At 45.3% G+C, this 17,322-nt stretch overlaps 1 protein-coding gene across 2 annotated transcripts in view; it reads right to left on the bottom strand.

The window, feature by feature from the left end:
• RIN3 (Ras and Rab interactor 3) overlaps positions 1-12,041 on the bottom strand; it is a 111,481-nt gene extending 99,440 nt beyond the window's left edge. For both annotated transcript variants that reach the window (XM_073349502.1, XM_073349503.1), the window contains exon 1: positions 11,794-12,041. In XM_073349502.1, coding sequence (XP_073205603.1) covers positions 11,794-11,840 — 47 coding nt within the window. In that variant the 5' untranslated portion in view covers positions 11,841-12,041. The remainder of the gene's footprint in view (positions 1-11,793) is intronic.
• Between the last annotated feature and the right edge of the window lie 5,281 nt (positions 12,042-17,322).

The raw sequence follows: 17,322 nt of genomic DNA, 5'->3' as shown, positions 1-17,322 counted from the left end.
GAGGGGAGATAGGCAGGAAATTAGGCTCTATGCAAAAATTAGAGGATAGTAGTAAGTGCCTTCCTTAGCAACTCAGGTATGGCTACACTGCACTCAAACGCCTGTGGCTGGCCCATGTCAGCTGACTCGGGCTTGTGGGGCTCTGGCTTTGAGGCTATAAAATTGCAGTTTAGACATCTGGACTCAGGCTGGAGCCTGGAGACTGGGCTCTGGGACCCTCCCACCCCTGGGGTCCCAGCACCAGACTCCAGCCTGAGCCTGAATGTCTACACTGCAATTTTATAGCCCCACAGCCCCAGCCCTATGAGCCAGTCAGCTGATATCGGCCAGCCACTCAGCATGTGTTACAGCATTGTTGCCTGTCTCTCTCACTGGCCAGTAGATTTCCCAACCATCTTTGCATGGTCTATGTGTCCCCGAGTACTACGGGGTGGTTTAATAGTGCAAAAGTTGAGCTTAAACTACCTACCCTCCCTCCTGAGGTTTCAACCCTGAAAGTTGCAACTTGGCACAGCTGTCAGAGGAAGATGCAATCTACAGCGTATGCATGTAGGGTCTGGATAGGGTTTGATGGACAAAGTCTTGATTCTCCTGTCTAAAAAATAAATGCCACATGGTTTTTCCCCTGTGTCTTTAATCAAACTTTCTTCTCCTCAGACTTGTACAGCATGCTATGTAACACTTGGTTGTTGCTCTCCACCCCAGAGGTGGCTGCATGTAAACAGTGCTGTGTTCATATGTTCATGGAGTGCTTTGGGAGCCTGCAGGATGGAAAGTGCTCTATAAATGCACATTATTAATCTTACAGAATCAGGGCCTTAATCTATTTTTGTCTACAGACACCTCTGTTTTAAAAGGCTATTAACTCAAAGACCTCTTACTACTTTTGTCTTTATTTCAAAGTCTATAAAATTACTTCACTAGCTTATAAAAACCACAGTTTCCTATGACTTCATGAAAAGTTAGGTAGTAAAAGCAGCTTCCTGTTCAGAGTCACAGTGTATTACTGCTTTTGCTGAAATTTCAGCTCTGAGAGGGGCTAAATCTGTACTTTAGACTACTACTGCACATTCCCTCACTCTCTCTCTATCCCATTCATTCATACAGGTGCTCAAAGCTCTGGGAGACTGAAGACACTTTGATCCTCCTTGCTCTGGAGCTAGACTCCTGAACCAGGCCTGCAGAATTCACAAGAACATAAGAACGTCCATCCTGGGTCAGACCCATGGTCCACCTAGCCCAATATCCTGTCTTCCAATAATGGCCAGTGCCAGATGCTTCAGAGGGAATGAACAGAACAGGGCAATTATTGCGTGATCCATCCCCTGTCATCCAGTCCTAGCTTCTGGCAAAGTACACTGAAGTCAATGGGAGTCATTCCACTAACTTTCATGGGCTTTCTGCCACGCCCTATAGGTTCCAGTAGCACAGCTGCTAGTCTAGTTCTTCCTCACCAGCATTCTAAGGGAGTTAGTCGGCTTTGGTTTGGCAAATCCAACATATTAAGTCCCCCAGTTACCAGCTGTGCCTCAAATTTTAATAGCCATGTTCTCATATGTCCAGCTGCATTAAAAGGCAATTCAGATATCAGCGGCTGAACATCTTTTACATGTGAAAATACATGATAAAGGAGGCTCAAATCCCTTCCAAACCAAACATATTGGCCAAAAACTACCCAGGAAGGAAAAAACTGGTTGTTGTCCAACACACTCCTCACCCCTCCACCTTGCAGGAAAGAAATTGAGAAAACAAACAGAGGTGTCTTGATCTCATCAGCTTTACATTAAACCTCCTTGTGAAGGGGTGTCTACGTGCCACAAGGCCTGAATGGACGTCAGACGGGTCGAGGGCTATTCCCCAGCTGTGGCCACAAGGAGGCACCATAGCAGTGAGTAGGGAGCTCCCTGTCAAATTGCAGGCAGACGATCACCCCAATACAAGTGGAGTGGGAGAGGCTGTAGTAGAGAAGAAGTGCAGGGACAATGGAGCTGCTGTGTGCAGAGGCCTTCTTTGCTGAAGGCAAGTGCACCCTCCCCAAGTGGACCCCAGAGTTACTGCTCTCGCTGAAGGCGGCCAATAAACAGCAGAGCGGGATCCAGACTGTACTCAGACAGGTCGTGGAAAAGCAGCAGAGACAATGGGAGGCCCAGGTGTACTTACAGGGTTAGTCGGTGAAGTTGGCAGAGGAGCAGGAATATTTATTCAGGATCCTGCAGGAAATGAGTAGGGGCCTTAGGGGTCAGGAGTGGAAAGGAAGTTCTGGGGCCAGGAGGCCAGAAGTTCGGCCAAGGCAATGTTACGCCTTAGAAGAGAGTGCCCCTGCCAGTACAGAGATAAGAAGTCCTACCCTAAAGGAGGGAATGCAGGAAAATCCAGGGCGTCCAACCTGTTGAGATAGCAGGAGCCGGGGGGATGGCCAGCATCTGTTTTTCCTGTGGGGAGCGAGGACATGTGAAGGGGCATTGCCATTACAAACAATAGAACTGTAGCTCAGGGAAAGGCAGGGTCCCAACTAAGAGCCCGAAGAAAAGATTAGTGGACCACAGCATGGGCACAGCTGCAGTAGAGAAGGAGGTTGTGAAGACAGAGGGGGAGAAGAAACTGAAAGACAGAGTCTCTTACAGATAAAGTTAAAGGATACAGAGACAAAGATGGAGGGAAACCAAAATACAGTGGGAACTCAGACCCTTAGAGAAAGGGTGTGGGGAGAGTCTGTGGAGCAAGGGCAAAAGCTACCAGAGAAGTTAGTACCTGCAGAGCAGCCTTGGAAGTGGCATCACAAGACTTAGAAGTCTAGATAGAAAAGTTTCAGGATACCATGGAGGAGAAGAGTGGACTGCTTTTCTCATGGTAGGTGACCTGGAGCCGGAGCGAGATGACCTGGGGGCCAGCTTTGGCAACTCCAGGGGAGAAGGCATCCTTACACCGAAGGTATGTCATGGGGTGTCTACCCCACACAAGACCCAAGTGGGCATCAGGCTGGTCGAGAGCTATTCCCCAGACATGACCACAAGGAGGTGCCACCGGGGGAATGTACACCTGATACTCCCGCAGAAGTGAATTACTGGTGTGTTCTAAAATAGAGATTGAATTGCAGGTTAACAGAATCTCCACTATGGGTCTTGCTGATTAACTAGTGTATATAACACCTGAGAAGCTAATGGAAGGAACTGCTGCATGAAGGAGACTCTGCTTGTTCAAGGTATCATTTTAAATAACAATATTGCTTAGCACTTCTCATCTTCTAAGCTCTTTCTGAACTCGAATGAACCCTCACAATGCTCTTTGGATGTCAGTATCCCATTTTTATTTACATTTGGGACAAGGGAGGTACAAAGAGGCTAAGATCAAACAGCACCTAAATAAGGGGAACTGATTTTCAGAGGTATTTACTGTTGCTGAAAATCAGCCCACTTACGTAGGGGTCTATTATTTATTTGTATTTCAGTACCATGAAAAGCTCTCCAATGTGCAGCATACAGGAGGACAAGGCCCCTTCCCCTTAAACCTGGGTGCCACAAAATGGCTGGAATCTGGCCACACCTGCTGTAAAGAGAAATCCCTCTGCAGGTATAAAGCTGATAGAGACATCTCCTATATCAACCATCCCCCGGTCAGCTGCCAGTAAGCGGGTAGGGTGGGAGAAGGAGGAAGTGGATGGCATGCTGCAAATTCTCATCTGGAATGTGGTCCTGTAGGGCCTTTTGTCAGCTATGGTAAGTTAAATTAGTGCCTAGGGGCAGGGGCCAGAGGTGCTGTGATTGCACAATCAGGGAGGAGAAACTGGCTTGCTCTTGGATCTTGGAAGAAGATCTTGGTCCAGGAGAGAATCTGGCCCTAACCATGGAATTAACTGAGTACCTAACTTTAGTTACCCAAGTTTGAAAATGTTGGCTTAAATGACTTCTCCAATATCAGCTAGGGAGTTAGTGTCAGCATTAGGATTAGAATGGATGAGTTCCTGGTTCTCAGACCAATGCTCAGACCATACCCCTCTCCCTGAAACCTCTATTGTAGTACCTGTTCCATTTGTTTTAACATGTCTCTGGATTGATTGCTTCCAATAACCCTGAAGCTCACTCCTTTACATGCATATATTTTCTTTTTCCATTGTCTGTGTTCTTGGTTTTGGTCCATGAGCATTCAAAAGGCAAATCCATGTCTTTGCATTGGCTCCTTTAGCATCTTAAAAACTTCAGGCATATTGGATCTTAACTGTATTTTCTCAATGGATTGACCTCTGCGTGTCCTAATTATTCCTGACTCAGTCCTTCCTCTGAACCTGTGCTAGTTCTTCAGTGTCCTTTTTCCTGGAGCCCCACATTGGGTACAGCTTACTAACTCTGATCTAAACATCTCTGAAAATAGTAGAATCATTACTGCTGACTTGGGGCAATTTCTTTTTTGACTGCAACACTACCTTGCACTAGGGATTTCACGGAAGTGACTCCTAATTGCCCAAGGTGGCTTAGAGGATTCTTGCTAAATATATATTTTCTCCTAAATCTCATGACAACATTTTATATTTCCACAGTACCAGTCATCCATCAAGGCTCACAAAGTGCTACACAAACAGACGTACACACCTCCCTACATGAAGGTGATATCTACATGATAAATTGTGGAATTGTGATAAACTACATATATCATGCACCTTTGATGACCTCACTTACATTCTCCCCACTGATCCATCTGCACCAGGATTTAGTTTAACGTTCCAAATCCCAGAGCAGGTTCAAAGAGCTGCCTTTTCTTTTTAACTAGCCGGCCAGAGAAATAGTTCCTCCTGCCCCCCACATCCAGAATTCCTCCTCTCTCCACTTCCAAAATTACATTGGTCCAAAGTAGGGCTGTCAAATGATTAAATAAAAATCACAATTAATTGTGAGATTAAAAATATAGTCATGATTAATTGCAGTTTTAATTGCACTATTAAACAATAGCTGAATACCAATTATTATATGAATTATTTATTATAAATTTATTATAAATATTGTGGATTTTTTCTACAATTTTCAAATAGATTGATTTCAATTACAACCCGGAATACAATGTGTACAGTGCTCACTTATTTTTTATTACAAATATTTGCACTGTAAAAAAGATCAAAGAAATAGTGGTTTTCAATTCACCTCATACAGGTACTGTAGCGCAATCTCTTTATCATGAAAGTGCCATTTAAAAATATAGATTTTTTTAACATAACTGCACTCAAAAACAAAACAATGTAAAACTTTAGAGCCTACAAGTCCACTCAGTCCTACTTCTTGTTCAGCCAATCACAAAGACAAACAAGTTTGTTTACATTTACGGGAGATACTGCTGCCCGCTTCTTATTTACAAGGTTACCTGAAAGCAGGACCGGCTCTAGACACCAGCAAAGCAAGCACCTGATTGGGGCAGCACAATTCCAGGGGCGGCATTCCCGCCAGCCTTTTTTTGTTGTGTTGCTTGGGCAGTTGCGCTCTCGGAGCGGCAAATTTTTTGCTTGCGGTGGCAAAAAACCTAGAGCCGGCCCTGCCTGAAAGTGAGAACAGGCGGGTTCTGCTTGATAACGATCCAAAGCAGTGCGGAGTGACACACCTTCATTTGCATCATCTGAGTTAGATGTCACCAACAGAAGGCAGATTTTCTTTTTTTGGTGCTTCGGGTTCTGTAGTTTCTGCATTGGAGCGTTGCTCTTTTAATTCTGACAGCATATTCCACACCTTGTCCCTCTCAGATTTTGGAAGACACTTCAGATTTGTAAACCTTGGCTCAAGTGCTGTGGCTATCTTTAGAAATCTTATATTGGTACCTTCTTTGCGTTTTGTCAAATCTGCAGTGAAAGTGTTCTTAAATTGAACAACGTATGCTGGGTCATTATCCGAGACTGCCATAACATGAAATAGGTGGCAGAATGCAGGTAAAACCATGGAGCAGGAGACATACCATTCTCCCCCAAGGAGTTCAATCACAAACTTGCTTAATGCATTATTTTTTTAATGAGCATCATCAGCATGGAAGTATGTCCTCTGGAATGGTGGTCGAAACATGAAAGGGCATTCGAATGTTTTGCAAATCTGGCACATAAATATCTTGCAACACTGGCTATAACAGTGCCATGAAAACACCTGTTTGGGACTGCAATTAATCGCGACTATTTTTTTTAAATCTAGTTCATTTGTTTTGCGCTAATTGCATGAGTTAACTGCGATTAATTGACTGCCCTAGTCCAAAGCTGAGATTGGACAATATTTAGTTTTAGTTTCAGGTTCAGGTCCAATAACTCACCATTCTCTAGAAATCTAAATGGGAAATGCTGTGCCATTGGAAAGTGGACATTCCCCACTTTCCAATGGGTAGTCTTCAGATATTAAGACCTTAAAAGAGAGACATCTTGATGTATATATTTCAGGTAGTTTTTAAGAGATCTTTATGGCTCCCTCAACATCTTTATGATTGGATTCTGGGAAACTAAGCCACCTGGCTTTACTAGTCGAGGGACACAAACAAAGTTTCTATATAATAGGTAAAAACTATATAAAATAGATTTTCTGTAAAACACCTGGCATGTATCAACACAAAATGCACAATGGCATGATGAATAATGCACACTGATAAACAATGCCACCATCTGAAACTCATGCTGTTTAAAGCTTTACCTCACACTACACCATTAAAGATTCCACATACATGTAACATCAGTATACGTACAGGTTTCAGAGTAACAGCCGTGTTAGTCTGTATTCAAAAAAAGAAAAGGAGTACTTGTGGCACCTTAGAGACTAACCAATTTATTTGAGCATAAGCTTTCGTGAGCTACACCTCACTTCATCGGATGCATCCGATGAAATGAGCTGTAGCTCACGAAAGTTTATGCTCAAATAAATTGGTTAGTCTCTAAGGTGCCACAAGTACTCCTTTTCAGTATACGTACACACACACACACCTACATTATTTCACCCACCATTGCCTGACTTCTGGGTGGAGCGCAAAAACTGTTAAACAGCACCCAGCAATTTAGGCCAGGAAGTGAAGAATGCTATATTTAGTTAATTCGGCAGTGGCAATTTCGATAAGCAGAATGTAATTAGTTGAACTAGAATGTGCACAGGAAGCTTAGGTTAATGCCCCCCAATTTTGTGAACAGAAATACTGGGCCCTCAGGAGCCACGCAGTGGCCATCAGGAGCTCAGTTCTGTTCATCTTCTCAAAGACAGACCATCTAGTCTCACAGGGTCCCCTAGTTAGTACCATGCTGAGGCATCGCTTCAACACTGAGTCAGAGGCAGGACTCCCTCCAGCATCACTTCCCAAATACTGACCAGAGACACCCCTGCTTAGCTTGTGACACCTGATAAGATCACAAGCTGCAGTGACACAGATGCAGATATGCTTTGTGTTTATCTAAAATTAACTTCATGAGGCATTTCCTGTCCAAACTCTTAACCATCCATGGCAGATATATTTTGATATCATCTCTTCTTTCCATCTTTATAGCAATCTTCTAAGTTTGGTCTTACGTACTAACACATAAGTCTCGGTGGTGCTATTTTCTCTCCTATAAATCAGTGGTAGGCAACCTGCAGGAACGTGCTGGCCGCACGCGGCCCATCAGGGTAATCCACTGGCGGGCTGCAAGAGAGTTTATTTACATTGACTGTCTGCAGGCACAGCCGCCCGCAGCTCCCTGTGGCCGCAGTTCTCTGTTCCCAGCCAATGGGAGCTGCGGGAAGTGGCAGCCAGCATGTCCCTGCAGGTTGCCCACTACCGCTATGAGTCATTTACAATCAGAATGGAAAACATTAATCTAGGCACTGCTTGCTTGCCCCCTTTCTCCACCATGACTTATAACATTTTACCATAGCAATTTATCTGTAACCATCAGACCAGTTCCTTCCTTCTCCATTCCGAGAAGATGCATCGCATGTGGTAGTTGGATACTTGAGTACTAGCTTACTAAGTGGAACTTTGGGCCTGGTCCAAAGCTCACTGGAGTTAATAGGAATCTTTCCATGGACTTCAGTGAGCTTTGGATCAGGACCCTGGTGAATTGAGGACTGCTGAGGGTTTTTTAAAATACATATTACTTCTGTTTTTTAGTGCTGGTGAGATGTGCCATACTGATGGTCCTAGAGATTAGATCTTTGTTTAATTACACAACACACACAGCCCAGGCAGCACCATTGCTGGCTTTTTCAGTCCTCCTTTGCAACGTGTCTCAGCTTGACCTGATGAGACAATCCTTCTAAAAGTTATAGCTCAAACAGAAATTATGGCCTTGATGCAGAAATTACTGGGTGAGGTTCTTTGGCCTGTGTTATGCAGCAAGTCAGATTAGATGATCATAATGCTCCCTTCTGACCTTAAAATCTATGAAACTATGAAGGTAATTCAGTTTCCAGATCATTCAGTTCTTGGCCACATGGGTACAAAGTTAGTGCTGGTTGTGATGGTGTGTTTTGTGCCAGGGCCAATTGTCACGAAGAAGTGGACTGAGACCATCAATTCATCTCACACAGAAAACTGAGTCATTGGAGAACTAAACTGGATGCAGATTGGTGACCCATAAGTGAAAACCTCCATAACTCATTCCAAGTCCCCATCTATCTATTTTCCAAAATGACGATTTAATATGCAAGTACTGCACGTTATGTTTCTCACTTAGCTCTTGTCTGCTCTCTTCATTATCTCCTCCAGAAATTTGCCAGATGTTGGAGTCAAAGCATGTAACTTTTTATGAAACCATGCTCCCTAGTTTTGATCAGCTCACATTTCTCCAGATGTTTTGTGATCTCATCACTTGTTAATTTTCCTAGGAACTTGCCTGACTCTAGGTCAGATTTACTGGTGTATAATTTCCTGGTTCCTCCTGTATCCCTTTCTTAAAGACTTTGATTAGGTTGGCTGCTATGCAGCTCCTAGCTACCCTTCTCCCCAGACATCTCTCTAAGGACCTATTAATCCAGTCTCTGGACCAGTAATCCCTTCAGCATCTCTCTCACATTTCTGGAAAAATGTCTATATTTACTGATTTAGATTACACAGGGCTGATTCTGATGCCATTTCTAGGGACTGATACTTTGTAAATTGCAAGTGCTCTTGTGTGTGTTCCATATTCACACAGATACTGTAATTGTACACAGACGTTCTGCATATGACTGGCCTACTATGGATTTAGCCAGCCACCTGCAGACTCATGTACTGCATTGGTATATGCAATTAAGAAGATTGTTTGGTCAATTGCATATGCATTTCTTTATGCACAGAATTTTAAAAATCAGGTCCCTATCCTTCACCAGAAACTCGTCTTCCATCATATTAAAGTTGTTTTGAAAAATGTAAAATGCAGCTTTTTAATATTTTCCATAAACATTTTGTGATTTCTATGCTCTATTCCAGGGGTAGGCAACCTATGGCACGCATGCCAAAGGCGGCACACGAGCTGATTTTCAGTGGCACTCACACTGCCCGGGTCCTGGCCACCAGTCCGGGGGGCTCCGCTGCCGGCCTGGGTATTGTCTGCCGGCTCCCTGCCAGCCAGGGTTCCATCCACTGGCCCCGCTCAGCCTGCTGCCAGCCCCGGGTCACGGCCACCGGTCCCGGGGGCTCTGCTGCTGGCCTGGGGCTCTGCAGCCGCCCCCAGCTGTGGCCCTCTGGCCCCAGCCTGGGGCAGTGAGGGGTGCAGACAGGGCCAAAGGGGGCACAGCTCAGCATGGATCAGATGGATTATTATTACTGGCACGTGAAACCTTAAATTAGAGTGAATAAATGAAGACTCGGCACACCACTTCTGAAAGGTTGCCGACCCCTGCTCTATTCCATGTGGTTGTAATAGGAAATGAGTTGGGCACCACACGTACAAGTTCTTAATTCTGTAGTGTGTAAGGCAAGAGGCCGCAAATTATATATTATAAATATCACATTACAGGTCTTCAGGAATTGTGTGACAAATCGGAAGAGTTAGTGATACCAGGAATTTCCTAATATGGAAGTTACTGTCTACAAGTTGGGATTTATTGATAAGAAGGGGAGACTGTACGTTGAAAAAAAAGGAAAATCAAATGTGTTCCTAATAAATCTAACCAATGCTAGTATCTGAACAAGATAGGGGAACACATTTACTTTGCATTATCCCTGAAAGCAGCTTTATTACGCTCCAAATCACTGTTCTGTGATGTGTTTACTTCCCCATGAAACTCTAAACTGAAAGCAAATCTTTCTGCTATGCAAACGTGGATCCTTTCAGCTGAGCTGAGAAAGAGATAAAGAGCCTAATTCATCTCATTTCTCGATAGCTGGCACCTTAACTATCATGGATGCAGGAAATATCTACAAAATGCATATTTATTCCTTTACAACAGCATCTAATAAGTTGCCCTTTTGGGTCTCCACTGATCATCTGAATAACCAGTCTATTTGCTTTGTATCTTGTTACTGTGTAAACCTTGTCCTTTATTGTTTAGCATTAAGTTGAACAAAGTAATATGAAAAGTGAAATCTGGAACGGAAACAAACCTTGCTCATATCAATTGGGGAAACGTTTTAATATTGCAAAGGCAAGATACCACGGTTAAAGAAAAATCATTCAACCAGCTCTTAGGGCCAGAGTGTGGAGCCCTGGCTCACTTAGTGATCACTTCCCTACATGAATGAATCTACCAGTTTAAGTGGGAGTAAAAGTGTTCATCCATGTGAATAAAGGTTGCATAATCCAGCCTGAAGTATCTGGAGCCGGGATATACCCACAATGCTTAAAATCACAGCGATACTTCAAGAGCAGCGTTCCCCCAAACCTCCTGTCCACGTGTACACACATCTTTGTATCCCTTTGGCCGCAAGCCACTGTTGGTGACATTAAGGGCAATTCCCCTCGCTTCTCGGGTCACACAATGGAACAAGGGTCTGCTGTTTGATAATGCAAACGTATTTGTAGCCCTTCCTTGGCTGTCCCCATCCCGATTCTTCTACCACCCGCATCACCGGGATATCCGGGAGCCTTTGGCGATGGGAAACAGTAAAGGAGTGTCTCAGCCCGATAAGAGGCCCTCACAATACCTGGGACGTTATGGGTTTCCCTTTGGGTAACCGGAGGGGGCAGCAGTTATGTCATTTCCCCCTGATTGTTTTGCAAAGGAAACAGGAATGCCCAGCTTCAGCGGGGACTTTTCAACAGAGCGGATACTTGGGTGGCTGCCAATCGGCCCTTGAAATTGGACTTCTTCCATATCCGAAGACCAGCTTGCTTACCTCCTCTTCGGGCTTGATCCTGCCAGGCGTGGAGCAGGCTGCCGCCCGGCCAGGAAAGCACCCGAGGGTGGCCCTAACTTTCCCTTGCCCGGCGTCTCGCTGGAGTCGGGGGCCTGCGGAGGTGCTTACGGTTAAGCGTGCACGAAAATGCAAAGCCGGATCAGAGCCGGAGTGAGCGGCATGTGGCAGAATTGGGCCCTGATTCATTGTTTCAGCATTTCGGGGAACTCAGACCAAGTCTGCTGGAAGAGATGTGCCCTGTCTGCACAAGCACGGGACTCCCCGGTGCACGCTTTTTACAGCGGCAGCTCACCCTCTTGCTTCCCTCCCCAAATACCTGCCTTTGCTCCGCACATCACTTCCTCGCGTTTCGTTTCCATAGGCACCCGGGCGCTCAAGGAAGGGCAGTGCGCCCGGGTGAGCCCGGCTGACAGCTGCCCCGGCTGCCTCTGAAGGGAGCCGCGAGCCCTTTGTCCAAAAAAAAAAAAAAAAAAAAAAAAAGCAGCGAGCGACGCAAAATTCGTGTTCAAAACTTGCAGTCGCTAAAGGTTCGAGACTTACCCTGCGAGACGCCAGGCCCCCTCCGCTTCGGCCGGTGTTTTCATCATTACAGCGAACTGTGCGAGACTTTCTCTTTCAGAATGGCGTTAGATCTCCTTTGTGCAGACAGCAATCCCTTCCCATCCCTGGGCAAAGCCGCCGCATCCTGATGGTTTATTGCCGGGAAGATGATGGCGGGGGAGGCGATTTAATACCAGTTTCTGCCTCAGTAGTACCAGGGGGACAGTGGACTAAGTCCTGAAGTGAGAGAAAACTGCTTTTAGCCTCTCTTCTTTCTACTTCCTGTATTTATACGAACAGGGGATTTCAGGAAGAGGCAGTCCTTGGTGGTCAAGGGGGGGGGGGATGCGGTTAATAAAGCCATTTTTAGTAGTAAACTTTGGCTCAGACTATGAGGAAGAAGGGCCCGGAATTGTTAATCTCTGGCAAGGGGGAAATCAATTTTGTAGACCGACAGGTATATCAGGGGCAGCAGAGCACTTTGCAAAGGATTTTATAAGGCAATGCAAGGGCAGTAAGTCTCCTTCTGCAAATTCCTCAAGTGGGTGTATTTGTATTGAGTGAGTAACTGGAACCAGATGGAGTCTGGAAACCTTTATGTTTACATAGGACCTGAGGGAAAGAGGCGTCTAGCACTGGAGAAGTACCGGTTTCAGAGTAGCAGCCTGTTAGTCTGTATCCGCAAAAAGAAAAGGAGGACTTGTGGCACCTCAGAGACTAAAAAAATTATTTGAGCAGAAGCTTTGGTGAGCTACAGCTCACTTCATCGGATGCTTGCAGTGGAAAATACAGTGGGGAGATTTATATACAAGGACAGCTTTTCAACCAGGTCCCCACTGCGTGCAAAGGGTAATGAAGGGATGTTGATATTACAGTGAAGCTACTAAGAGAACTACTGTCCTTGACATAAAAGCTCTACTCGGAGAGGATATTTGACCTGGAATTACTCAAGTGGATTATTAACCCAGTTACAGTAGCCGTGCTTGCTTACAGTATCTGAAGCACTGGAACTGTACTGAACACACAAGGGCTGCGTGTGCACCTTAGGGACTGGCAGATATGCGGATATTCAGATCGGGCTGGTATTCCTGTTAGTCAGCAAATATTCCAGTTCGGGAAAATGTATAATGGAAATAATCGGGATCAAATGGGAGCTATGCTGGGCAGGGAGCTGAGGGGAGCAGCAACATAAGAGACAGAAAAGGAGTACTTGTGGCACCTTAGAGACTAACCAATTTATTTGAGCATGAGCTTTCGTGAGCTACAGCTCACTTCATCGGATGCATGCCGTGGAAACTGCAGCAGACTTTATATATACACAGAGAATATGAAACAATACCTCCTCCCACCCCACTGTCCTGCTGGTAATAGCTTATCTAAAGTGATCATCAGGTTGGGCCATTTCCAGCACAAATCCAGGTTTTCTCACCCTCCACCCCCCCACACAAATTCACTCTCCTGCTGGTGATAGCCCATCCAAAGTGACAACTCTCTACACAATGTGCATGATAATCAAGTTGGGCCATTACCTGCACAAATCCAGGTTTTCTCACATCCCCCCCACCCCCATACACACACAAACTCACTCTCCTGCTGGTAATAGCTCATCCAAACTGACCACTCTCCAAGATTAAATCCAAGTTAAACCAGAACATCGGGGGGTGGGGGGGTAGGAAAAAACAAGAGGAAATAGGCTACCTTGCATAATGACTTAGCCACTCCCAGTCTCTATTTAAGCCTAAATTAATAGTATCCAATTTGCAAATGAATTCCAATTCAGCAGTTTCTCGCTGGAGTCTGGATTTGAAGTTTTTTTGTTTTAAGATAGCGACCTTCATGTCTGTGATCGTGTGACCAGAGAGATTGAAGTGTTCTCCGACTGGTTTATGAATGTTATAATTCTTGACATCTGATTTGTGTCCATTTATTCTTTTACGTAGAGACTGTCCAGTTTGACCAATGTACATGGCAGAGGGGCATTGCTGGCACATGATGGCATGTATCACATTGGTGGATGTGCAGGTGAACGAGCCTCTGATAGTGTGGCTGATGTTATTAGGCCCTGTGATGGTGTCCCCTGAATAGATATGTGGGCACAATTGGCAACGGGCTTTGTTGCAAGGATAAGTTCCTGGGTTAGTGGTTCTGTTGTGTGGTATGTGGTTGTTGGTGAGTATTTGCTTCAGGTTGCGGGGCTGTCTGTAGGCAAGGACTGGCCTGTCTCCCAAGATTTGTGAGAGTGTTGGGTCATCCTTTAGGATAGGTTGTAGATCCTTAATAATGCGTTGGAGGGGTTTTAGTTGGGGGCTGAAGGTGATGGCTAGTGGCGTTCTGTTATTTTCTTTGTTAGGCCTGTCCTGTAGTAGGTAACTTCTGGGAACTCTTCTGGCTCTATCAATCTGTTTCTTTACTTCTGCAGGTGGGTATTGTAGTTGTAAGAATGCTTGATAGCGATCTTGTAGGTGTTTGTCTCTGTCTGAGGGGTTGGAGCAAATGCGGTTGTATCACAGAGCTTGGCTGTAGACAATGGATCGTGTGGTGTGGTCAGGGTGAAAGCTGGAGGCATGCAGGTAGGAATAGCGGTCAGTAGGTTTCCGGTATAGGGTGGTGTTTATGTGACCATTGTTTATTAGCACTGTAGTGTCCAGGAAGTGGATCTCTTGTGTGGACTGGACCAGGCTGAGGTTGGTGGTGGGATGGAAATTGTTGAAATCATGGTGGAATTCCTCAAGGGCTTCTTTTCCATGGGTCCAGATGATGAAGATGTCATCAATATAGCGCAAGTAGAGTAGGGGCTTTAGGGGACGAGAGCTGAGGAAGCGTTGTTCTAAATCAGCCATAAAAATGTTGGCATACTGTGGGGCCATGCGGGTACCCATAGCAGTGCCGCTGATCTGAAGGTATACATTGTCTCCAAATGTGAAATAGTTATGGGTAAGGACCAAGTCACAAAGTTCAGCCACCAGGTTAGCCGTGACATTATCGGGGATAGTGTTCTTGACGGCTTGTAGTCCATCTTTGTGTGGAATGTTGGTGTAGAGGGCTTCTACATCCATAGTGGCCAGGATGGTGTTATCAGGAAGATCACCGATGGATTGAAGTTTCCTCAGGAAGTCAGTGGTGTCTCGAAGGTAGCTGGGAGTGCTGGTAGCATAGGGCCTGAGGAGGGAGTCTACATAACCAGACAATCCTGCTGTCAGGGTGCCAATGCCTGAGATGATGGGGCGCCCAGGATTTCCAGGTTTATGGATCTTGGGTAGTAGATAGAATATCCCAGGTCGGGGTTCCAGGGGTGTGTCTGTGCGGATTTGATCTTGTGCTTTTTCAGGAAGTTTCTTGAGTAAATGCTGTAGTTGCTTTTGGTAACTCTCAGTGGGATCATAGGGTAATGGCTTGTAGAAACTCGTGCTGGAGAGCTGCCGAGCAGCCTCTTGTTCATATTCCGACCTATTCATGATGACAACAGCACCTCCTTTGTCAGCCTTTTTGATTATGATGTCAGAGTTGTTTCTGAGGCTGTGGATAGCATTGCGTTCCGCATGGCTGAGGTTATGGGGCAAGTGATGCTGCTTTTCCACAATTTCAGCCCGTGCACGTCGGCGGAAGCACTCTATGTAGAAGTCCAGTCTGCTGTTTCGACCCTCAGGAGGAGTCCACCTAGAATCCCTCTTTCTGTAGTGTTGGTAGGGAGACCTCTGTAGATTAGTATGTTGTTCAGAGGTATTTTGGAAATATTCCTTGAGTCAGAGACGTCGAAAATAGGATTCTAGGTCACCACAGAACTGTATCATGTTCATGGGGGTGGAGGGGCAGAAGGAGAGGCCCCGAGATAGAACAGCTGCTTCTGCTGGGCTGAGAGTATAGTTGGATAGGTTAACTATATTGCTAGGTGGGTTGAAGGAACCATTGCTGTGGCCCCTTGTAGCATGTAGTAGTTTAGAAAGTTTAGTGTCCTTTTTCTTTTGTAGAGAAGCAAAGTGTGCATTGTAAATGGCTTGTCTAGTTTTAGTAAAATCCAGCCACGAGGAAGTTTGTGTGGAAGGTTGGTTTTTTATGAGAGTATCCATTTTTGAGAGCTCATTCTTAATCTTTCCCTGTCTGCTGTAGAGGATGTTGATCAGGTGATTCCGCAGAACGCCACTAGCCGTCACCTTCAGCCCCCAACTAAAACCCCTCCAACGCATTATTAAGGATCTACAACCTATCCTAAAGGATGACCCAACACTCTCACAAATCTTGGGAGACAGGCCAGTCCTTGCCTACAGACAGCCCCGCAACCTGAAGCAAATACTCACCAACAACCACATACCACACAACAGAACCACTAACCCAGGAACTTATCCTTGCAACAAAGCCCGTTGCCAATTGTGCCCACATATCTATTCAGGGGACACCATCACAGGGCCTAATAACATCAGCCACACTATCAGAGGCTCGTTCACCTGCACATCCACCAATGTGATACATGCCATCATGTGCCAGCAATGCCCCTCTGCCATGTACATTGGTCAAACTGGACAGTCTCTACGTAAAAGACACAAATCAGATGTCAAGAATTATAACATTCATAAACCAGTCGGAGAACACTTCAATCTCTCTGGTCACGCAATCACAGACATGAAGGTCGCTATCTTAAAACAAAAAAACTTCAAATCCAGACTCCAGCGAGAAACTGCTGAATTGGAATTCATTTGCAAATTGGATACTATTAATTTAGGCTTAAATAGAGACTGGGAGTGGCTAAGTCATTATGCAAGGTAGCCTGTTTCCTCTTGTTTTTTCCTAACCCCCCCCCCCAGATGTTCTAGTTTAACTTGGATTTAAACTTGGAGAGTGGTCAGTTTGGATGAGCTATTACCAGCAGGAGAGTGAGTTTGTGTGTGTATGGGGGTGGGGGGGATGTGAGAAAACCTGGATTTGTGCAGGAAATAGCCCAACTTGATTGTCATGCACATTGTGTAGAGAGTTGTCACTTTGGATGGGCTATCACCAGCAGGAGAGTGAATTTGTGTGTGGGGGGGTGGAGGGTGAGAAAACCTGGATTTGTGCTGGAAATGGCCCAACTTGATGATCACTTTAGATAAGCTATTACCAGCAGGACAGTGGGGTGGGAGGAGGTATTGTTTCATGGTCTCTGTGTATATATAATGTCTTCTGCATTTTCCACAGTATGCATCTGATGAAGTGAGCTGTAGCTCACGAAAGCTCATGCTCAAATAAATTGGTTAGTCTCTAAGGTGCCACAAGTACTCCTTTTCTTTTTGCGAATACAGACTAACACGGCTGTTACTCTGAAACCTGTCATAAGAGACAGAGAGGAGCAAAGGTTATTTTTCCTCTCTTATCCTTGGGATGCATGTGCCAGGTCTTGAGGAGGTAGTCAGTGTAGGGACAGAGAAAAGCAACCAGGCTGTGCAGAGCAGGCCACAGCAGCAAATGGTAAGAACTAGCAGTCATTGGTGTCTTGGCATCAGGGCAACTGTTTAGGGTTCACTATAGAATATTGGCCCAGTTCTGCACCCTTTGAAG

The sequence above is a fragment of the Lepidochelys kempii genome, chromosome 6 (assembly GCF_965140285.1).
Source record: "Lepidochelys kempii isolate rLepKem1 chromosome 6, rLepKem1.hap1, whole genome shotgun sequence".
NCBI classification, from domain to species: domain Eukaryota; kingdom Metazoa; phylum Chordata; order Testudines; family Cheloniidae; genus Lepidochelys; species Lepidochelys kempii.
Note: the sequence above shows the minus strand (reverse complement) of the source record. Positions and strands in the feature narration are given on the sequence as shown.